Here is a 25,111-nt window from a genome sequence, read left to right as displayed (position 1 = left end):
TACAATCTAGCCATTGTATCCATGTCTTTCTAACCTGCTAGCAAGAATTACATATCCTAACAGAAAAGCAATTCTATTGCCTCTAGTCCCAAATATACATACTTGCCCATCAAAAATATATATGGTGCTTTAAAAAAGTGAAAGTAAAGGATTATGATAGATGCGACCAAGTACAATCAAGTACAGGTAGCTCCTTAGAATGAAAAATTCAAGATGGGGAAATGAAAATTTACTATGGTTAAAAGCATGTAAAGTTTAAGAAGGATTATGATAGATGCGACCAAGTACAATCAAGTACAGGTAGCTCCTTAAAATGAAAAAATCAAGATGGGGAAATGAACATTTACTATGAGGAAGCTCATATGGCACCAACAAAAACAATGGGCCAATAAAGAACACACAATTTTAATTTCACCAATTTAAAGTTATTTTCATCCCAATAGATAGATATGATAATCAGTGAGAAATCAATGAAGATGTCACATGATGTAAAGCATATCCAATACTTGCAACGGCCATATTAGCAGGGTTGACAGGCTTCAGTTTCACATTAACTTAAAAGAAAGTCAAAGGAAGCATAAGTGTTATTTAAGATCAAAAACATGATCCTTTTCACCAGAAAACTAATCAAAGCTTCTACAATCTAGCCATTGTATCCATGTCTTTCTAACCTGCTGGTAAGAATTACATATCCTAACAGAAAAGCAATTCTATTGCCTCTAGTCCCAAATATACATACTTGCCCATCAAAAATATATATGGTGCTTTTAAAAAGTGAAAGTAAAGGTTAAAAGTATTTAAGCTTTTGATTACACATAAGGCATACAAACAAATATATCAACAATCACAGAAACACAGAAAACAAGCATCTTCCTTTACAGATATTCATCTGTGATGCTCCATTCTACAAGAGATTATATTTTAAAAATAAAAATATTGACATGCTGCAATGCATAATTGCATCTACATACCATACATACAAGGCAATAATTTCCACCATATTACTTGAAATAGAGTAAAACAACTTGAACCATATCATAATGTCATCATATTGAAACAACATTAACCAAACAATACAAGATAACATCAACATATTATCTTAGTGATTTCAAGTTAAATACTCAACATAAACCAAGGCAACTGATGAAAAGTTAAAACAAAAAAAAAGTGAATACCAAAGCAATTGACCAAATCTTGATCCTTATGACAGCTGGAAGTTTCAGATTTTGGAGAGTTGGATGCATTTCTGTTTATTGAACCAATATGTATAACTAGTTTGGTACTTCTTGTAGTTTCAATCTTGTTTGCACTTTTATCTGCACATTCTTTAAAATGCAAACCCTGCAACTTACTACTTTTTATTTTGACTTTTGGTATCATATCAGCATTACTGCTTGCTGGTTCCTTGGCCATGCTTTGGTCAAAAGTACCAAGCTGATTTGTGCAGGATTTCACACCATTACCATTAGGGTCTCTAGCTGTAGAAGATGAAAGTATATCTGGGCCATCAGGTCTGAAAGTGGTCATTTCATCAATGTTCTGATCTCTATACTTACACTCTAATGATCTTGTTTCATCCTGTTTGTCAAGTTCAGGATATGCCTCTTCTGTTTTACCAACCAACTTGATCCAGTACCCTTTCTTTTTCACTTGCTTCTTGTTTGAGGTGGTATTCCCATATTCTGAAGATTTATCACTAATCCCTTTGAGTGAAAACTTCAGGGGCTTGTTATTATCATTCTTAAGTATGATTGGACCACTTTGCTCATCACCCGAATAGGGAGAGATTGAATATGTCACTTCATGAGATGGTAACCCTGCAGCAGCCCTCAAACTTGCAATCAAATCATTGTCAGCAATATCTTTCCTCTTCCAAAGTTCTCGAACAGCATCATCTATATCCTCGACCTGATCATCAAGAGTATGGTCAGGAATATTGATTTACCAAATCACATCATGTGAAAAAGATATCCAACATTCTACCAAAACAGCAAATGACACCTGGTAGCAATCGCCACGGCATGCAGCACATTTATATTGTAGGTTTTGATCTGCTTGGAACTGCTGATATTTTTCATCACTGTGTGATGTGAGGGGGGGCAAAAAATGATAAAATGAGAAATGATACAAGGATGCCTTCAATTGATCTTAGGAAAGAAGAGAACTATTTCTAACAAAGTAGAGTCTGTAGTTAGATTATTCTAGCAACAGGAATTTGTAAAATATATAAATATTTGGTTGGATAAAAAGAGAAATTGAACTGTTGATCTAGAACTATTAGAAAGACCTAATGAGACAATAAGTTTCTCTATTAGAACTTTGAAATTTTAAAAAACAACCACATGATCCTTACGAATATGAAATCAGCTATAAAACAGAAGTCTATGCAGAGAAGGCTCCATATTCAAACCACCAATGGATGTGGACAAAATTACAAAGCCAAATCAAATTCAAGCATGCACAGAGCTGTAGATTTACCATCAAAATAAAGATTAATCATCACATGCAAAAACTTATAATATTGATTGTCATCTAAGATATGCAAGATTCTCCTAGATAAGTGTCTAGATAAGTAGAAAGTATAAAAAAAGAACAAATGGAAGACTGCCCAAAAAATGAGCAACTGTGCCACTTAACATATTGTTTGAATCCTGTAACATTAAGAAAGAAGTGCATGACGCATTAATTTGATTATTCAACTACTGAAGAATACATCTCCAAAGTCATCTCCTTTCATAGTGTAATTGTTTGATAGCATCTAGTTCAAGTTGTTTGTATATAACAACTATGTGACAACTAATAAATGGTTAGGACAATTGCTAACATCAATGTCGAACTTCATGTCATATTTCATAATAAGGTGTATATACCAGAGTTCATTACAACATCACCTTCTTCCATACTTGATAAGTTTTCTAATTCATAATCAGCTGCTATCAAATGTTCTAGTCATTGCACTCATACAAGCATTCAGATTCACTGCATGCTTAACGGTTAATTCTAGTGCAGGCGCTGCTGCAAACACATATCAATCTTCCTCTGTCAGGTAGCAGTGCACCAGGCCTCCTATTCCAAGTGGAAGGTTATATAGAACCAATAAAGCATCACCCAGTGGAAGATGAATCACTATTCTTCAGGAATCAACATGTTTATAAGGAGATGCTTGAAAACTTAATCTTCCTTGTTCACATAAGCCCGTACTGAAGCAAGATATAACCAAATTGGTCACTTATATCAGGGTGGCTTGTAACATTTCCATCGTAGGAAAGCTGTCTTCTTTATCACGCACAGACCAATTGACCAACTCATGTAAGTTGCTTCTTGCATTTGCTCAGCCCCAAAGTACTCATGACGGGACCTCTCTATTAATTCAGTTCTTGCAGACCAAGGGAATTGTGAAGCAATTTGTTGGCATTTGTCAGGACATGCCATATATAATTGATGCTTAAGCAAAGAATATCTATTTTATGTCTAATGCATCTTGTGTTTGAGAGGTTTTGGCAAGGATTACTCTGGTGAGAGTCACTTATATCGGGGCAGGCTTGTAACATTTTCTGTCTTAAAAAAGCTGTCTACTTGCTCATGCACAGGCCAATTGACCAAACCATGAAAAATCTTGGTGTTCATTATGTGTAATTCTCTCTCTTATTCTTCCCTTCATATTTTCTACACTGAGCTCAGTTTGTGATGGTTCGTAGTCGTGAACTGGTGGTGGTACAAGATATCATACCTAAAATGGTTGTAGTAATCAGGGAGTAGGATTAACTCCTTTCCATTGATGGCAAGCTTATACAAGAGTGCCAGAATGTGGGGGCAAACAAGGAAGAGGATCCATGTAGAATGAGTTCTGCCAAGCTGGGTGGTGTGCTGACTTCGACAAAGTGCAGATGAAGGATGTCCCATAAAGGTGCCACCAAGCTGCATCACCAGATCTAGATTTGGGGAAGAACAGACATTAAAATATATATATATATATATAACTTGAAACTCTTATCACCATAACTGTTTTATTTTCATTTCTGTGAATTTTATCAAGTAATCCCAGAAAAAAGTAGCAATTCTTATTGTTAATAAAGATTGTAGTTTCTTTTTTTTTTCTTCCTAAAACCAGTTTTTGTTGTTTGTTAGGGCATCAAACCATGAAAAATTGGATAGTCACACCAGTCCATAAAAATAGTAAAAATGTTCACCCACTAACAACTACAATGAATTGATTTCATATGTAGCCAAACTTGGATGGAGTTGTTGGAGCCATGGAGGATCTATTGTTGCCAGTGTGTTCCTTTGATATGTTTCTGTGGACGTTTAATGCTGAATATGAGAGTTTCCATTAAGTGAATTTTGAATTTTGAGTAACAAAAATAATATTGAAGTTAACTTGACTCACAGATATGGACAGCAGGGGTCTCCATTGCTTCAAAAACATTTTTTTATGGGAAAAATGAAAATAGGAATAATGTGAGGAGTTTTACAAAATAAATGAATTATATAAAAGGGTCCTATTAATAAATCCTCATTTTCAAACAGTCATTATTCTTGACCATTTTGTCAATATAAACACGATAATATCAAAGTGGCACTCATCACAGTAATAAGAAAACTGTCAAAGGCCTTAATTTAATTTTTTTTTTAACAAAATCACAATATGGCATGTGAAAAAGAATGTAATCTGTGCAGGTAAATATAAACTTAGATCATGTTGCATAATCAAAGTTCAAAAGAAATAAAAAAACAAGAAATCGAACATTGATCTTCCTAAGTAAGCAACAAGAATATGCTGACAACAACCTGATGCCATCACATAGGCAGTGGACCCATCTTTCACAAACATCACAGCAAACCATGGGTGTTGTTTCAGAATCTCTATAGACCTGTAAGAACATGACAATGAATACATAAAAAAAATTAACAATAAAAAGAAACTTTGGTTAAAATAATGGTTTGTGAAGAATATTAGCAATGGAATACCAAGAAAAAACATTATGATGTGGATGGAGACATAGGTGCCTGTGGATGTGTACAGACAGCACCTCATCAATTGTGTCTCATGAATGATACCGACAAATTTTGATGAATTTCCCTCAATAGATGAGTCAATTTGATAGTTACCATTCCACTATATCACATTCCAAAATTATCTTTATCACGTGGTAAAACTTGAAATAAATGCATCACATTGTAAAAGAAGACCCCTCTCAATCATAGAATAATTCGTGCTGAATGGTATGGTGTCTCAGTTATTTGAGGTATACTATGGTACGGTGTAAAACTTGAGGTTGAGACCCCTCAATATTGTAAAAGAAGACCCCTCTTATCATGCAGATGGAGAGGACAACGACAAAAGAGACAAATAGTGCCAAAGGAGAGGAAATGTAGATGGATCGTAAGATAGAGAGCAAGGTATACAATTTCGAATAATACTGCCCGGTACGGGCGGTACGTACCAGTCCGTCAGTTGGCCAGTACACGGACCACCCCTTACCGGACAGAACGAACTATATATATATATATATATATATATATATATATATATATATATATATATATATATATATATATATATATATATATTATATTTATTTATTTATTTATTTATTTATTTATATTTTTATAAAAGGTGGCGTCGTGTCGTCTTTATCAACGACGTCGCCTTTTATAAGAATATTTATATATAAATATCAATAATCTTATATATATATATATATATAAACTCGATGACATCACGTCGCCTCGGCGATGTTGCCCCGCATGGGAGAAGGAAAAGGCGACGTCGCCTTTTATAAAAATATTTTATATATAAATATATATATATATATATATATATATAAATGAGGCGATGTCGCCTTTTATAAAAAATATATATATATATATATTATTTTATATATAAATATATATTTATTAATTTATATTTATATATATATATATATATATATATATATAAACGAGGCGACATCGCCGAGCGCCTGAGAGAAGAGAGGCGACATTGGCGACGTCATCGAATTATATATATATATATATATATATATATATATACCGAACAGTATACCGCTCGGATATAATATCGTACCATACCGAGCGAATGTCGAAACTCCGGTACGGTATGATATTGCATACCTTGATAGAGAGGATAGAGGAGACAGTGGTGGAGACTCCGGGGGTGGAGGAGGGTAACACACTCAATAAGGTCACTCGGTTAGGTGCCACTAACTTATGGCGATGAAGAAGTGGTGGCCGAGCCTATTACATGCGAGACGCTCAACGCCCGACCTAAGGCACTTGCCTAGATGGTGCCCAAGCAAAGGTGTCTCACCTAAACATATTTGAGGTGATAGGGGCACACTTCGCCTAAGTGCTACTAATAACATTGAGTCAAGAATTTTATTGTTTGAATAATGACATTAAACATAAGCAATGTTATAATGAACAATACAAACCAACTAGAAAATAATATTGTAAATAATGGGGTTAGTCCTTAATCTACCAAGATGGAGTTCAAGTTCAAGTGGTGTTCAATTGCCATATGATGCCCCTGCCAATTCAATTCACTTACAAAAAAATAATAATAATTCTTGACTATAACATTGATTATGTTTGATGTCATTATTCAAACAATAATAATTCTTGACTAATAACATTGAGTCAAGAATTTTATTGTTTGAATAATCACATTAAACATAATCAATGTTATAGTCAATGAAGAATACAAACCAACTAGAAAAATGTATTGTAAATAATGGGGTTAGTCCTTAATCTACCAAGATGGAGTTCCGAGTTCAAGTGGTGTTCAATTGCCATATGATGCCCCTGCCAATTCAATTCACTTACAAAAAAATAATAATAATTCATATCTAAGCCCATGGTTCAAGTTAGATGAGGCCACATGGAGTGTGTTAAGTGAATCAACCCTTGATGCAACAAGAGAAGGTTCTTGAGAATGAGAATGTTTAAATTAAACAAGAAAAAATTCCAAATAGTTAATATACACTACACATAATAGCAATGTTTGTTGTATTGCCCGAAACGAAACAAAATTAGTGATACATATCGGACGGCTTGATGATTGACACGCAGATCACTGTTTCAGGTGAAACACATGCCCAATACACCCTTTTTACCATCCAAACTAAACCATTACTGACTTATATTGATTGGTTGGATTTTGACCGGATTGGACGATACACTCCTTACCGACCTATATTGATTGCTAATGGTCGAATTTTGATTGTACCAATCCAAGCTAATCAAATCAAGGTCCAAGGATCAAATTGACCAGTGGACCATGGTTGGTTCTACCTGTTTAAAATTCCCTCCCTCCCCTCCCCTCCCCCACTTTCACTCCCCTCGTTCACTCTTTTTCTCACTTTGACTTGATTAAACATCCTAATCAATGATCAGTGCAAATCAAGCTCCTTATTTTGATGGATTCAAATTTGGGATTGGGTAAAAATTTTCTTCAATTAAAGGTATTTATGCTCTTTCTTTTCTATATTTTAGTTATCATTTGATGTAATCAGATTATTATTATTTTCATAATTATAAATAATTAAGGGTGACTAGTGTATTTCCCTTAAGAGTAGGTCAAATAGGTCCACTACCTTACTTTTAGACCTAAATTGGTGTGTTAATTTTGCCTGAACTCAGGTTGTTAAAGGTGATTATCTTTCTCTTAAGTTTAGAAATAATTAGGGGTCATTATTTAGGCTCAATTACAACTTGTTATTAGTTGATTCATTATAAATTTATAAGTTGATTAAGAGTCTTTTCTTTATATTTAATATGATTAAAGTCTAATTAAAGTCAATTAATGTCATTTTCTTACTTTTGGACATAATTAGGGATTATTAACATAATTTAGGCTTAATCGCAATGTTTTTAATTGGTTCATTATGAATTCATAATAAGTTGATTAAGGCTCTTTTCTTGTATTTAATATGATTAAAGTCTAACTAGAGCCAATTAGTATCATTTTCTTACTTTTAGACCCAATTAGGGGTCATTAGCCATAATTTAGTCTTAATCACAGGATATTATTATGTTGACATTTTTGTAGGAAAATGCTCATAGTTTATAGAATAGTCATCATTGGTAGTGTATTCATTGTAACTACATTGACCGGCGTAGAGGAGTGACCGTATGAAGTAACATATAGCCAACAGATATCATCACGATGTCGCAAAATGCACTAAAATTAAAATTTCAAGCAAATATGGAATAGAAAAAGACGAATGCTCCAGGTAAGCAGGTCGAACAAGAACAATATAGGTGTGCCATACAGGGTCTAGTATATGATCAATATTAGCCTTGGCCTCGGTTTGATTCGAGCTAACACCAAATTGGAATCGAACCGATTCAGAACTAAAACCAAACAGGGACAACATTTCGATGGTTTTTTAATCGAACCAGAGCCGAGGTGATTCAGTTCAATTCTGATCCCCATAAATTGGATTTGGAATCAGAACCGACAATTTTGGTTCGATTCCAAGCAAGCCTAGAAAAATTTTAAAAAAAACTAAATGCCATGTAAATGGTGAATTTGCCATTCCAATAGTTAAATAAACAGCTAATTGAAGGACTGTTTTCAAGAAATTTAAAAAATAATAATATAATAAAATAGGTTGTTCTAGTTCAGAATCAATTCCAAAACTGCTAGTTCCTGAACCAGAACTGAACTGCCTAGAACTGGCTGGTTTCGATTCCAAATACGATTGAACCGAAATCGGTAGTTTTGGAAGCAAGGTCAGGCTAATCAACATAAGGGTCACAGCAATGATGTCGACACAAAACTTGTGACTAGCATTTATGCTTCATTGGAGCATCATCACATTAATGAGGCCACGAGACATCGAACAAAAGACTCACAATGGAAACATGGAACTTGAAATGAAAGCATGATAGTGGCAGTGGGACTGGGACTGGGCAAGATTGCCATCATAAAGCAACCAATTCCTCCTTAGTTGAGCAACATAAGTCAGTTCCTCCTCCTCAAATGTGTAGGATCGATAACATGAGGTAAGGTGGTTTATGAGACTTGATATTGTCAATATGGATCCGGAGGTTTATCCACCACAGTTAACAAAACAGACAATGATTGATGATGCATATACAAAGAAAAGAATAATATTGGCAAATTCTTTGCCAAGTGGTTTAACTTTCACAGAATTCCAATCCATACAGCCAAAGGTTCATACTAGCAAAGCATGGTATTGTCAATTCAAAAGGTTGGTAAGGGCATCCAACCTCCTGCGCCGAAGGAAATACATCTCGAAGATGGTAGAATTGAGAGATGCGATAAAATCCTTAAAGAAGCAAGGAGACCTATATGAGGTGACATTGATGTGTGATAGTTAAACCAAACCCACCAGAATAAGCATTATCAACTTCTTAGTATACTGCAATAGAAAGAGGGTCATTTATAAGTCCATTAATGCATGAAACAAAATTCAAGATGTAAACTATGTAAAGTACCTAATGGATACTAAGGTAAAGGAGATTGGCTCACAATATATTATCCAAATTGTTATTGATAATAGGGCAAATTTCAATAAGGTTGGTTTGCAATTGATGGATTGCAGAGGGAACTTTTTTGAACTTTAAGTGTGTAACACATTGTATGGATCTCATGATGAAAGACATTGATGAGCTACAATAAGTTTATCAATAATCCATCAGAAGACAATGGCAAAGGTACAATCGATCACCAAGTTTATCTATAACCATCACCAAAGAGAAACCCTACGTCGTCATTCATTCCTCCGCCAAACACCATCGATTGCTTTGCCTCCTCCATACACCATCAAACGTGACCTTCCTATGCCATATGCACCACTGTAACTGCATTTTGAGGCCAACCAGAAACGAAAAATGGCTTTCTCTCGTAACAAAGGTGCTAGTTACAGGTGTCCTGCAAGCCAATCACGTGAGTGATGACATATGTGATACGCTCTTTATATTGGATGATAAATATATTATGATGTCCTTCGATCTTTGCAATAGAAATTGGATCATGATCAAATCATAATAATGAGACCAATTCGCCTATAAACAAAGACTCTAAAGATTATTGGTCATAGGTTACTCGAGAGGGGCATCAAGATAGTCAGATAGACCGGTGTACTATATACCCATCCATATGATGGAGGCAACTGGTCTCATAGCTGCTTGTGTAGAGATACCAAGAATATAATGCAGGTGCTCATTAGAGAATGAATTCACTGAATGATCCGCTCACAGAATACTGATAATTAATAACCACATTGTCAGACAACGGTTCCGTGATCCCAATTGTGTGTCTGGTCCTTAGACTTGAGACACCAAGGATGCCCTGCATAAGTACTCCACTCTTTGATACCAGACTTATAGGTCTGGAAGTTCCAAATCTAACCTAGTTAGTCATCGAGAGTGGTAACCAACCTTACGAGAGCAATTGAGTGTCAATAGAGGATCATCCGATCTCGGTATCATGAGAGGAATGTCGCGTGTGTTCTCGCTCAAGCAAATCCCTAGCCAGGGTCAATCGGATTGAGAGAAGAGTTCTCCGGGAAAATCTGATTAGAATGAGACTCAAGTAGATTCTATATGGGCCTGACAACACCATGCTCGGTATACAGTCTCTGAGATTTTAGATGGATAAGGGATTATAAATGCACAGTAACTAAGAGTAGACATGTCCAATGGATTAAATCCCCCTATACCGTTTGGGGACTATAATGTAGTGGCTTAATACGTCCATAGTCGATGAGTTGAGTGAATTATTATGGGATAATAATTCATTGTGTCAGAAGGAGTTCTGACAGGTACAACTTATGACCAGCTCGGTATTAGGCCTAAAAGGTCACACACATATGGTAGATGATGCGACAAATAGAAGATTAGATATGTGATATCCAATAAGTCCCTATTTTATTGGATCCGTTGGGCGGGACCCAATAAGAGCTTAGAGTGAAAACTTGAATAGAGATCCAATTTTCATTAAGCTAAGGCTAATTGGATGGAGATCAAGTATCCAATATGTTAGGATAATTGGATGGAGATCCAATACCCAATAGGGCAGGATCCATTAGGGTTAGCAATAGGGCTGCCCCCTGTTTGGTGTGAGAGGGCAGCAAGAAGGATTTACCCTACTGCGTGATGGTGGTGCGCGAAAGCGAGAAAAGAACACGTCGCAAGAGGAAGTACGTTGTCGCTTCATCCGCCGTGTGGATCACCGCTAGATAGGAGAATGCGAGATCTCCTTCATCCACGGACTGGGATCCTGATAGGACCCTAGCAGGGTTGGGTCCTACTCAACCAAGAAGCAGCTAATAAAACCCTGTGAGATTGTAATAAACCTCACCTAGCCGCCTCTATCCTATAAAGAAGAGTGGCTAGGGTTTATATTTGGGCCTTTGGGCTTCCTAACCGCCGCCCCCTTTTACTGGGTTGGTTGGTTATGGTTATGGGCAAAAGGGGTAATTCACTTAGGAAGCAGCCCCTAAGGCTAGGGTTTGGAGCCCTATATAAGCATATAGCTTCCATCTCTTTGGGAATAAGATCTATGTACAATTGAAGCCATTTGGCCGACTTCTAAGAGGGTGGAACCCCTATAGCGTTCCAAGGAGTGATCTCCCTCAAAGATCAATCTATATAGAATTCTTCTAGGGTTCTATCATCTGATATCAGAGTAGCAATCTTGCTGCTTTTGCTACCACCTCTGCCGCCCACCGCCAGCCAAGCAATTCCCACAATTACTCTTGATGTTGCCATCTTGACCGTCATCTTCTACCTAGATCTACTCAATCTATATAGAATTCTTCTAGGGTTCTATCATCTGATATCAGAGTAGCGATCTTGCTGCTTTTGCTACCACCTCTGCCGCCCTCCGCCAGCCAAGCAATTCCCACAATTACTCTTGATGTTGCCATCTTGACCGTCATCTTCTACCTAAATCTACTCGATCTATATAGAATTCTTCTAGGGTTCTATCATCTGATATCAGAGTAGCGATCTTGCTGTTTTTGCTACCACCTCTGCCGCCCACCGCAAGCCAAGCAATTCCCACAATTACTCTTGATGTTGCCATCTTGACCGTCATCTTCTACCTAGATCTACTCAATCTATTGTCGTCACCTCCAATTGTATCAGAGATCTAGTATTCTCCTATCACCAATACCTTTTGCTGCTATAATTTTTCATTCAAAATACCAAGAAGAAGTATTTTTATCTATCCCATGCTGCGAGCTCCTTTCGTCGTAAAAGTTAGCGAACGAAGGATTGCTGCAGAAAATTTCAGCCGTATATTGTTGCTTTTAACCGATCTATTTGCTTTCCTTCTTGAACGAAATTTCTTATACGCTTCATAGATCTTCTTGGCTTCCATCTAAGATTGATATATTAAGGAATTCATCTCTAAAACCGTTCTTGTTTTGCTACAAATTTTCGTTGCAAACCGCTGGAATTTTTCGACGAGAATTCTGCTATCGCAACTTGCACCAATCTCCTTGCTGTTATACTGCCGAAATTTTCTTGATTAAATTTGTCATCATTACTGTTATCTAAACTGAGATTTTGCTGTCAAATTCCCTCCTCAAATCTCTCAGATTTTGTTAGAAATTTCATCGAGAAACCGGTGTTTCTTCGACGATAATTCTGCTCATACAAGACAACACCTATCTACAGCAACTTCCACTGATTTCTATCAAACCTTTGCTGCCATCTACCACAAATCTAAAACTTTTTTCCTAACCTTCATCCACTACCATCACAGCCCTAAAACTCCACCAAACCACACCCTCAAATTGCACCCAAAACAGCCAAAAAAAAAGCCTAAAACCGCAGCCTACATCCACCAATCCACCAACCCTTTCGACCACCACTTCTCTCAACCGATACATGCCTTTAACCCAACAACAAAAGAGAGATCTTAACATTACAGATTTGGAAGCGTATACTATAGCATCGGAAGAAGCAATCAATGCTAAATTTAAAGCCTTCGAGACGCGAATGAAGGATAAGATTCAGACTCTCTTTACCGACTCAATTTGGGTCGACCACCAAGCCCGAAAAAATCACATCAAGGGGAGAGCTCTAACCAATCACACCAAGCCCGAAGAGATAACTTCCAAGAGAGGGAAGGCTCTCTGACCGATCTCCACTATCCACACATGAGGGTGGACTTCCCTAGATGGGAAGAAGGAGACCCGATTGGTTGGATCTCGCGGGTGGAGCGATATTTTCGGTACCACAAAACCGCGGATGCATCTATGGTAGAAATTGCAGCAATACATCTTGAAGGGGATGCTATATAGTGGTTTGACTGGTTCGAACACGTTCATGGAGTCCTCTCATTGTGACAATTCAAAGAAAGACTGTTGATCCGCTTCAGACCAACCGATTACAAGAACATTGACGGACAACTAGCAAAGATCCGACAAACCTCTACCATTCAGGAGTACCAAACCAAGTTTGAAAGGTTATCTAATCAAACTCGTGATTGGTCTGAAAAATAACTATTGGGGACCTTCATTGAGGGCTTGAAGTCGGAGATCCGGGGAGAAGTTAAAGCGCGACAACCGAACACACTTATGGCAGCCATCTCTTTTGCACGACTTCAAGAGGAGCGATTGAACCATGAAGCCCGGAGGACTAGGGTCGCTCCATGAAGCCTGGAGCGATTGAACCATTGAACCTCTTCGAGAGCGATTTGCGAAGGGGTTATGTTGGCATTGCGACAAGCCATAGAGCCGCGAGCATCGCTGTACAAAAAGGAGACTTCTTATGATTGAACCAGTAGAAGACGAGGTCATTGAACATCCAAAAGAGAGCTTTGAACATGAAGAAGATACGGAAGAAGAGCCACAACCGACCGACTTTATGGTACATGCGCTAGCCGGCTACTCAAACCCGCAAACGATGAAAGGTGGAGGCCTTCTCAAACAACAACCGATCACTGTTCTCATCGACACGGGCAGCACTAATAACTTCTTAAACAGTAAGGTTATTGCTCGGATGGCGCTCCATATCGAAGGTTGCAGCAAGTTCGATGTAAAGGTCGCCGACGGCAGAATCCTAAAGTGCGACCAAAGATGCCCGCAGGTGAAACTATTACTGCAGGACCAAGAAATTATCACCGACTTCTTCCTTCTACCAATTGATAACTATGAGGCCGTGCTTGGCATAGAATGGCTGACTACGCTAGGTGATGTCTCTTGGAACTTTTCCAAGTTAATTATGAAATTCTATTGCAAAGGCAAACATATCATCCTACCCAGGAAGCGTGGATGCAACGTAACCACCGTTTTGACCCAACGAATGGAGAAAGTTTTACACAAGGTAAATGGTGATTTTTTTATGCATCTCTAGCAGCAACCAGAGGGGAAGAAAATAGAAATTGAATGTCAAAATCTCGCCCAATTGCTTGCCGAATTTGCCGACATTTTTGCTAAGTTGTGCGGTCTTCCTCCTACTCGACAACATGACCATCAGATTCCAATCCTTCCGGGCAAACCACCAGCGAACACTCGGTCGTACCGTTATCCTCATCTCTAGAAGGATGAAATTGAAGATTGTAAAGGAGATGCTTGAAACATAGGTGATTCGACCAAGTTGCAGCCCGTATTCCTCACCGGTGCTACTTGTACGCAAAAAGGACGGAACTTGGCGGATGTGCATCGACTACCGAGCTTTAAATGGTATCACCGTCAAGGACAAGTACCCAATACCAATGGTGGATGAACTTCTTGATGAGTTAAAAGGAGCTCGAGTCTTCGCGAAGTTGGACCTCCGATCCGGTTACCACCAAATTCGGGTATATGAATATGACATTCCAAAAACTGCATTCCACAGACATAACAACCATATTATGAATTCTTGGTAATGCCTTTTGGACTCACTAATGCTCCTTCAACCTTCCAAAGTCTTATGAATGATATTTTTCGGAGCTTTCTTCACAAATTTGTGCTTGTATTTTTCGATGATATTCTCATTTACAGCCATTCTCTTGAGACTCACTTTCAGCATTTACAGGTTGTTTTGACGATCCTTCGGGAGAATACACTTTTTGTTAAGACGCCAAAGTACAGTTTTCTCTAGCAAAACGTAGAGTACCTTGGGCACATAATATCAGAAGGAGTGGCGGTGGACCCAACAAAAATTGAAGCAATGCAAGGCTGGCCAAAACCTACAAACGTGAAATTACTGCGCGGGTTCCTTGGACTAACGGGCTATTACCGAAAATTTGTCAAGGAATATGGGAAGATCAGTGCACCCCTCACTTCTTTACTGAAAAAAGACGCCTTCCAATGGTCGGACAAAGCCTCCGATGCCTTCGACAAACTTAAAATAGCTATGACGACGACGCCAGTGCTAGCGCTATCAGATTTCAGCCAACCCTTCATCATTAAGGCCGACGCATTTGGAGTCGGAAATAGAGTCGTTCTCATGCAAGATGGTCGACCACTCGCATACACCAACAAGGCATTGTCTCCCTCCCATCAAAACATGTCAATATATGATAAAGAGATGCTCGTCATTATGCACGCAGTAATGGGGTGGAGACCCTACCTGATCGGCCGACGATTTCAAATTAAAACCGACCATAGAAGCCTCAAGTACTTTTGGAGCAGAAGATATCATCCCCTGAGCAGCAAAAATGGGTAACCAAACTTCTAGGATTTGATTATGAAATTATTTACAAAAAGGGGAAAGAAAACGTTATTGCAAATGCACTCTCACGACAACCTGAGCAAGCTAAATTTTCAGCCATCTCCCTTCCTACCACCGGCTTCCTCGAGAACATTAGGGAAGAATGGAAGAAGGATCCAGAGATCAGCAACAGCATAAAAAAATTGGAAGAGGATCCAAGTGCAATAGCCCACTACACTTGGGATTCGAGGGATCTAGGCTACAAAGGTCGCATTGTGCTTATACCTGACTCCCCTTGCAGCAAAATCATCCTGCATGAAATGCACTCCACACCTTCAGCAAGGCACTCCGGATTCCTGAGAACCTACAAAAGAGTGAAGCAAAATTTTTATTGGAGAGGGATGAAAAAAATTATTTCTGAATATGTGGCACAATGTGATGTATATCAGCAGCACAAAGGTGAAACAGTGGCAAGTCCAGGGAAGCTACAACCACTACCCATACCAGACTTGGTGTGGACTGACATCTCCATGGACTTCATCGAAGGGCTGCCACCTTCCAAAGAAAAAAAGCACAATTCTCGTAGTGGTTGATCAACTTACGAAATTTGCTCATTTTTGTGTTGTGCGAAATCCCTACACTACTACTAGCATTGCTGAGATTTTCATGGATAATATTATTAAACTGCATGTGATGCAAGGTCCATTGTAAGTGATCGTGACAAGATCTTCACTAGTAAATTTTGGACCGAGTTATTTCAGTTACATGGCACCAAACTCAAGATGAGCACAGTATATCATCGACAAACTGATGGCCAAACAGAGGTGGTGAACAGGTGTTTAGAGACGTACCTTCGGTGTTTCGCTAGTGACCGGCTAAAGGAGTGGGCGAAATGGCTTCCCTGGGCCGAATTAGGTATAATACTACATATCATTCATTTACAAAATGTGCCCCTTATGAAGCACTATATGGTCGGCTGGCTCCTGTGATTCCAGAGCATATAATTGGCTCGGCCAAGGTAGAACAGGTCGACCAAGAATTGATTGACAGGGACAAACTCCTACAACTGCTTAAGGATAATCTCTCTACCGCTCAAGCCAAAATGAAGCAGCAAGCCGACACACGACGAAGCGAAAGAGAATTTTTCGTAGGAGATTGGGTTTATCTTCGCCTACAGCTATATAAGCAACTCTCCATCAACACACGAGCCTCCATGAAGCTATCCCCACGTTTTTATGGACCCTATCTGATCACAGAGCGTATTGGAGTCGTGGCGTACAAACTTAAATTGCCTGAGGATGCCAAAATTCACAGTCTTCCACGTGTCATGCCTGAAGCCCAAGTTGGGAGAACATGAGTCAACCCAAATCCAACTGCCCAACACCGCAGAATCGTGATGCGTCGCCGACATCCCTCTACTGAAGTACTAATGCATTGGAATAATTTACCACTTGAAGACGCCACATGGGAATCACATAAGGAACTGAAGACCCGGTTCCCTGAGTTCCTTATCTTCAAAATCAGCCTTACTAGAGTCCTATCAAAACCGCCCTCTCCAAACCGGGTCTTCAGTTCCTTATGTGATTCCCATGTGGATAAGGCTGATTTGGAGAGGGCGGACTTGATAGGACTCTAGTAGGGTTGGGTCCTACTCAACCAAGAAGCAGCTAATAAAACCTTGTGAGATTGTAATAAACCCCACCTAGCCGCCTCTATCCTTTAAAGAAGAGTGGCTAGGGTTTATATTTGGGCCTTTGGGCTTCCTAACCACCGCCCCCTTTTACTGGGTTGGTTGGTTTGGGTTAAAGGCAAAAGAGGAAACTCACTTAGGAAACAGCCCCTAGGGCTAGGGTTTGGAGCCCTATATAAGCATGTAGCTTCCATCTCTTTGTGAATAAGATCTCTTTACAATTCCTCTATAGCGTTCCAAGGAGTGATCTCTACATAGAATTCCTCTGGGGTTCTATTAGATCTGCAGATCTCCTTCATGCGAGATCTCACGTCTTATATAGTTTTCAATTTAACGAGTTCTTCACTCTCAATCGTCGCACGCGATTTGTTATAAATCTGTTTTTGGGAAACTGATTTCTGTTTTGTTTTTCCGCTGCGCGTGTGATGCTCTCCCGGTTTCCCAACAGTGGTATCAGAGCCAGGTTGTTCGTGTGATGATTGGTTATAAACTGTATGAGTTGTTGCATGTTGTGCTGAATTGGTGTTTGGTAAACAAGTTACGCTTTTGCCGATTTGAGATTGGAACAACGTAATATTTGGCGTACAAACTATTCTATCACCCAAGAACCTCTGGATATCTGATATGCCAAGGCAAAAGGGAAGCAAAAGTTGCTACCCTACAAATTTGGCCAAGGGTTGCTCTCGGCCTGGCCAAAGTTGCCATGGCCAAGAGCAGCCCTTGCTGCTCTTGCCCTGGCCGAGGACTACTTGGCCAAAGACAACCATGGCGGCCAGGACTCTTGGCCGCATGGGGAACCCTGGCGACTAGGGTTTCCTAGCCACTTGTGGTAATCCTGCAGCCATGGATTCCTAGCTGTAGGGACAACTACTTTACTAGGTTTTTTGGCTGCCCAAGGCAGCCCTACACTTAGAGAGTCCTGGCTACTAGGGCAACCTTGGTAGCTAGGGCTTCCTAGCTGCCGAAGGCAGCCCTGTGGCTAGGGACTCCAAGACGCAGGGGTAACCCTGGCGGCTAAGGTTTCCTAGCCGCAAGGGGCATCTTGCCATGAGGATATGGCAGGGGTCTCAACTAGGTTTAAAAGTCCATATATCTAATTAATTAATTAATTTAATTAATTATTACCAAAGAGTCCTACATATTTGTGTACATATGACGTATGATGTGGATAGATGATCATGGGTCATGTAATGTGATGAAGTGTATATGTGATTATTATTATTGGGGCCTGTGAGCCTCCCTTTCTCTCTCATTATATCCGGCATGTGATTCTATTTCCCTTAGTGGTATACCTCCCTTTGATGTGATCAAGGCTTCTTATATGTAATATGTACATTTATGGACCTACGTGCATGTAATTAAGTTGTAATCGCATGAGAAGGTGCGGCGAAAGCATGGAGATGCTAACGGGAACCAGGAGGATGAGGCGGACGATCGTCGGGCATGGAGATGTACCGAGGTGTCGGTACGACAGATGAGGACGAGACACAATCACCGAGCATTGAGATGCATTGAGACACACTTTGATCTTTTTGTTCGTGATCAAGCCTTTGGTTCGTGCATGATCACTTAGGCTCTAGTCCATAATCATCTAGTATAGATGTGTGTGCATATATGTGATATACATTTCTACACCTACTATATATATATATATATATATATGTGTGTGTGTGTGTGTCTGTGTGTGTGTGTCTGTGTGTGTGTGTGTTAAAAATATGTGTAGCGCATCATATTTAACCACAAGACTAAATCAAATTACAAAAACCCCTCTAAAATAATATTAAGTCGGTAAACGTGAGGCAATAAGATTGACCCACGTGACCTTCCATCATTATAAGCGAAAATCACTTTTTGACGTAGGCCGAGTTGGTTAAGTCCCTCGAGGCTCATATATATTAGGATTTGAGATCTTGCTTACAACATTGAAATGTCACCGATGACCTGAGAACATAGTATGTTTGGTTGAGTCCCTCGAGGGCATACCATCGAATCAGACTCATCTTGTAATGATAGTGCTGACTTAACCAAGCATCATGGTTGGTCGAGTCCCTTAAGGCCATGATGGTTTAGAGGCCGAATAGGATGAGAATCATAAGGAGTTGTGATTGGCAAGAGTTACCTACCATTTGGGCTGTGTGATTAATTGAGTCCCTCAACGTTATACTAAGGCGTCGATTGGATCTCAATCCCTAATAAAAATCTACTGTAGATTTTCAATTCACATATCGGAGGGAGTTATGTGTTTCGCAAAAAAATAGTGGGAATAGATTAAGATAAAAGATAATATCTTAATTATTTTTTCAAAATCCAAAATATACATGTTATTTACTTTTCTATTGCATTTTTATTTTTCAGAAAAATATCGTTTTTAAATCCCTTACGCGGCATACTTGATGTCAACCGCCTCACTAGTCCAAACTACACGGATTGGCTTCGCAACCTAAAAATCGTTCTTACAACAGAGAAAATCGAGTATGTCTTTGACACAGTAATGCCCACATCCGAGGAAGGGGCAAGTGAGGATGAGATCGCTCGCTACGTGAAGTACATAAACGACTCCACTCTTGCTCAGTGTTACATGTTGGGCTCTATGACTCTCGAGTTACAAAGGTAGCATAAAAAGATAGATACCAGATCTATTCTCCTACATCTTCACAAATTGTTTCAGGAATAGGGAAGGACTCAGCGATATGAGATATCCAAGAGTCTATTCCGTGCCAAGATGACTAAGGGGACATTGGTTCAGAACCATGTCCTTAAAATGATTGAGTGGATAGAAAAACTCACGTGGCTAGGAATGATCATAGAGAATAACCTATATTTGGATTTTGTACTTCAGTCCCTCCTAAATTCCTTTTCATAGTTCATTATGAATTTTAAAATGGACAAGCTTGAGGTGACTCTTCCTGAACTTCTCAATATGTTGAGGAAGGCTAAGAGCACCATCAAGGAAAGAGAAGCCAGTTCTCTATACTGCTGAAACCAAAAAGAAAAGGAAGGTAGAGAAGTCCCTTAAGAGGACAAGGGCAAGAGCAAACCAAAGGTTGCTGAGAAGGACCCAACAAAGGACAAAGACCAATGCTTCCACTATGGCAAAAACGAGTACCGGAAGAGGAGAGTACCTTGCAGAAAAGGTGAAACAAAAATTTGAAGAAGCTTCAGGTATATTCATGATTGATCTTCATTTGTCAGAAAATTATGATAGTGCATAGGTATTGGATATTGGCAGTGCATCTCATATCTGCAATTCGTTGCAGGTTTTGGCAAGGCCTAGGAGATTGGCGAAAGACGAGGTGGACCTCAGGATAGGAAATAGCGCAAAGGTTGTCGTTGTTGCCATTAGGGAGGTCACCCTATAGTTGCCTGGTGGAGCTCTTTTAGCATTAGATGCTTGCTATTTTATTCCTTCAATTATCAGAAACATCATTTCCAGTTCTTGTTTGACAAATAATGGATATATATTAGTTTTTTAAAACAATGGTTGTTTATTGATCCTAGATGATGAGATCATCGGTAAAAGAACATTAAATAATACTTTATTCATATTAGATGATGCTCCACATGTTACGAATGTAAATGTGTTAAAAATGAAGCGAGATGAGGTGAACAATGCATACCTATGGCATTGTAGGTTGGGTCACTAATGCGCGGAGGGGGGGGGGGGGGGGAGGGAGGTGTAATGTAGAATGAATTTTGAAAGAAATCTGATAGTATAGTTGTATTTACTGGAATAAGTTTTTCAGATAAAAAATGAACGAACTCACAATAATACTTTAATAAAATCAAAAAATAGCTCACCATCAAATTTAAAATCATAAAGGGATACAAAATGTTCACCACCCCAAGAATAATATACAAAGATACAGAACTGAAAACAAAAGACTCACCACTCAAGGAAGCATCCAAGAGATACAAAGCTTAAAAGAGGACTCCAAGAAAGTTTCTGCCAATAGCATTAGTTTTCTAAACTTCTTTCTAACCCTAAAACACCAAAATAAGTACTAATGCATGAAACAACCCTTCATACATAGGGAATTACGAAATTCAGTGTTTTACAATTGGTAACTAACTCCTATAATGCATTCCTTGGTCATAAAGAAAAGTACCTTGAAACAGCTTTAATTTTGTCTAAGGAATATGCTCATGAGTTATCATATTTAAGTGAGCCATAATATCAGCAAGGTCAACAAGAGCTTATTGTTGCAAATGAAGCACTCCCATATCAATCTCCACTAATTAAAAAAGACTTGCCCTCAACTCCTCGTTTGTTTCATTAACATGATTATGATAAGGACTTAAATCAACCACATTAAATGTTGGGGACACTCCCAGTGATTGAAAAAGGCGCTCGGGCGCTCGCCTAGGCGCTCGGGCGCTCGCTTAGGCGCTCGAGCGAGGCGAGGCGAGGCCCGAGCGCCTCGCTAATGTCCTAGGCGGCGCGCTTCAAATAGGCGCTGCCTGGGCGCTCACCCGAGCCCAGGCGCCGCCTGGGCGCTCGCCCGAGCCCAGGCGCTGGGCGCTTCGGGCGAGCGCCTGGGTAAACCAAGGCGACCGAACCAGAATTTTAGGTCTGGTTTGGTCCTGGTTCGGTTGTTAGTTGGTTCAATCGAACCAACTAAACCGATATAACCCCAACCCTAACCCTTACCCAACCCTAACCTGCTGCCGATCCTGATCATGATCTCGCTGCTCGTCGCTCTTGCTCCCGCTGCCGCTGTCGCTGCTCGCGCCTCCCGCGAGCCTTCCCGCTGCTCGCGCCTCCCGCGAGCCCTCCCGCTGCTCGCGCCTCCCTCGAGCCCTCCCGCGAGCCTTCCCGCTGCTCGCGCCTCCCTCGAGCCCTCCCGCTGCTTGCGCCTCCCGCGAGCCCTCCCGCTGCTCGTGCCTTCCGCTCCCTTTCCCTTTCCCGCTGCCGCTGCCGCCGCTCACCGCTGCTGTTGTCGTCGCTCGCCGCTGCTGCTGCCGCCGCTCGCCGCTGCTTCGCTGCTTCCTCGTTTCTCCATCAGGCTCAGTATACAGTATACTCTTAATATTAAGTTTATTTGAATTTTAAAATGATTAATTTTCTGTTAATAGATTAATAATATATTATTTTGATTTTAATGTTGTTAATTTTTATTTATTTGAAATTATTAATTATATTATATATTTTTATATTCTAGCGCCTCGCTTCGCTCGGGCGAGCGCCTAGCGCCTCGGGCGTTTGTGGACCTTAGCGCCTTTTGGCGCCTAGCGCTTTTTAAATCACTGGACACTCCATAATCTTCAGGTAGCAAGATCTCACAAGCATTCTTTCCAATTCTCTTAAGCACCTTGAATGGACCATCAACCTTTGGTTTCAATTTCCCAAATTTGCCTGGTGGAAACCTCTTCTTCCTTAGATGAATCCAGACCAAATAACCTTCGTAAAACTCCACGTGTTTTCTGTGTTTGTTGGCAGCTTACATGTACCTCTCATTTTGCTTCTCAATAGATGCTTTAACACCCTCATATAGCTTCTTTATCTGCTTAGCCCTCTCATTAGCTTCTAAGTCCAAAGGGCCAATAGGATTAGCACCATAAACAACCTCAAAAGGACTCTTACCAAAGCTATGATGCATAGAACGATTGTATTAATTTGTGGAAGAATGAGATCTCATTACTTAGTATTCTTGCCAGCATAGTGTCACGGACAAACTTCTAAACAGGATGTTTGATGTAATGCTTATGTATGTCCATGTCTTTTGATATGTTCATGCTTTGAACAGCATGTAGTTGGGTTGGTGGCCGCTTTAGGCTTGTAAATAAAGGTTGTGTCATGTGGACACTTGTGAAAGATTTTCGGTCTGTAATGGACCATTTTGACCCTTTATTGTGCAACTGTTCAGAGCTTGTAAAGTCTGTTTGTAATTTGCATTGTCTATGAAGTGTTTCCTGGAATGTTTGCTTGTGGATCCCGAATGAGGCGTTCTCTCTAACCCGTTTTCTCTTTTGTGGGTCTTAAGGGGCCATGGGAGGCTTCGGGGAGGCTGACCTTTGCGGACGGACACGCAAGGATGCCGCACGACTTAGGCAAAACCAGCTAAGCCAGTGATAGATGGTATCAGAGCGGGACAAGCACTCATAGAAACACTTAGCATGCAAACGTGGGGGACCTAGCAGGGCTACGTTGAGGGCAGTCAGCACACGCGCGACCGTTTGGGGGAAAACGGGCATGAAGATATAGGGAAAAGAGTCGCTCAGAGGAGTGGGCATCTGAGATTGGCATTCAGAGGAATGGCCAACCCTTCGCGCAAGAGGCACCACGAGAACAGGCAAGCTTGGAAGAATGTGAAGCGCATAAAAGGTGGGATGACTGAGTTTGAGCTACGGCTCAACGTTGACAACTATACCTGATGGTGCTCAAGGCAAGTGAGGCGCTTGGTAAAGGATGAGACCATACAAGGTGGAATAAGTTGCTCAACGACCGAAAGAGTTATGCAAAAGCTCACAGAGGTGAGGGGAATTGCTAACTCGAAAAATTTGGTACTCACGCATGGGCTTGTATGCGGACGATGGAATGTTCACGGCCATCCCAAGGCGACCGAAACTCGACGCCATGGAGCATTGAAACTTTCTCTTCAGCATGTGAAGGATACGTCCGTAGGAGGCTGAAGTGTGCAACGAGTTCAGCATGTTGCTAGGCCTTGAATGGTGCAGCGGGTGCTATATTGACGTGGAGTCGCAATCTAGCAAGTGCGTTTGCAAGAGGCAAAACAATGCACAGTTTGTTCAGCAAATCGGAGTAGTCCAAGGGGATGGTGGTCTCCGAAACGAAGAGAGATGTTGCTCCAACGGGATAGTTATCCAAGAAGGATAAGTCCCGGCTCTCCAAAGGGAGAATCATGTGGGACGGACCTCACATGTTGAGGAGGAATACCTCGACAAACAACAACTCCACGAAGCTCAATGGACCGAGCAAGCGGCGAGGAGTCGTCGCATGATCTCACTTGAGAGAATGCATTAGTGGATGCATTGCGAGATCAAGTGGGGGAGCGACCCAAAGCAACACAAATAAAGGCACACTTAGAGTCGATATGTAGATCGGACTCAAGGGAGGGCTGATCCGTGGAATGGTGGGCACGAGGGCCACCATCAACTCAATGCAAAAACGAGGAGCGGAGCAACTTTGGTGTAACTTGGAGAGATACCCAAGCCGCATTAAGGGAGCCAGCATAGAAGATGGAACATGGAGCGGAGGCACGGTGCTTTCCTTGGACATAGGTCAAGGACATGAACTCTTGCACAGGCAAGAGCAGGATCATGTTGTTCCATGGGTCCTTCATTCTGACGGAGTGGACTCATCTTGCATGGTGTCAAAGACGAAGGGAGCTTCTGGGCACATGCACCTTATCTCGGAGACGCATTTGACGGAGGAACTAAGGCGACTCAACTTGCAGAGGTGAAGTTGGGTTCAGAAGGCCTTGGCACGGGGTAAGAGGATGCGGAGGCGAGTACTCTTGAAGAATATGCCACAGTGTTGCCATTCAAGTTGCCATGAAGGAAGCGGTGCGCAGCGAAGATTGTGCTGGTAGGGGCAGAGGCCCAGGATCCAGACAATGGTGCACTAATTGCAGCGAAGTCGGGGGACTTCAGGAGCTACTAGGCGACGGACTGTCCTAGAGCGGTGCTTCATCTAGGTGTGACCCAAGAGTGGGTGGATGAAGGTCGATTGCCAAAGGAGCGAACAAAATCGAAGGTGGAAGAGACCCTGCGATGTATTGGCAGAGGCCACACATGGAGGGATCACAATTCGAGTTCATCCCACAAGGATCAGAATGCAATAAA

At 40.5% G+C, this 25,111-nt stretch overlaps 1 protein-coding gene across 4 annotated transcripts in view; it reads right to left on the bottom strand.

Annotated features, from left to right (window-relative positions):
• Positions 1-25,111, bottom strand: part of LOC135626188 (uncharacterized) — a 40,932-nt gene that overhangs the window by 2,874 nt on the left and 12,947 nt on the right. For 3 of the 4 annotated variants that reach the window (XM_065131311.1, XM_065131315.1, XM_065131313.1), the window contains 3 exons: positions 4,789-4,871; positions 2,002-2,080; positions 1,176-1,908 (listed from right to left, as the gene is read on the bottom strand). In XM_065131311.1, coding sequence (XP_064987383.1) covers positions 1,176-1,908; positions 2,002-2,080; positions 4,789-4,871 — 895 coding nt within the window. The remainder of the gene's footprint in view (positions 1-1,175; positions 1,909-2,001; positions 2,081-4,788; positions 4,872-25,111) is intronic. The other variant, XM_065131312.1, reaches the window with a different exon arrangement.

Source organism: Musa acuminata, chromosome BXJ2-11, assembly GCF_036884655.1.
Source record: "Musa acuminata AAA Group cultivar baxijiao chromosome BXJ2-11, Cavendish_Baxijiao_AAA, whole genome shotgun sequence".
Lineage (NCBI taxonomy): Eukaryota > Viridiplantae > Streptophyta > Magnoliopsida > Zingiberales > Musaceae > Musa > Musa acuminata.
The sequence above is the reverse complement of the archived record's forward strand: the minus strand, read 5'-3'. Positions and strand labels throughout refer to the sequence as shown.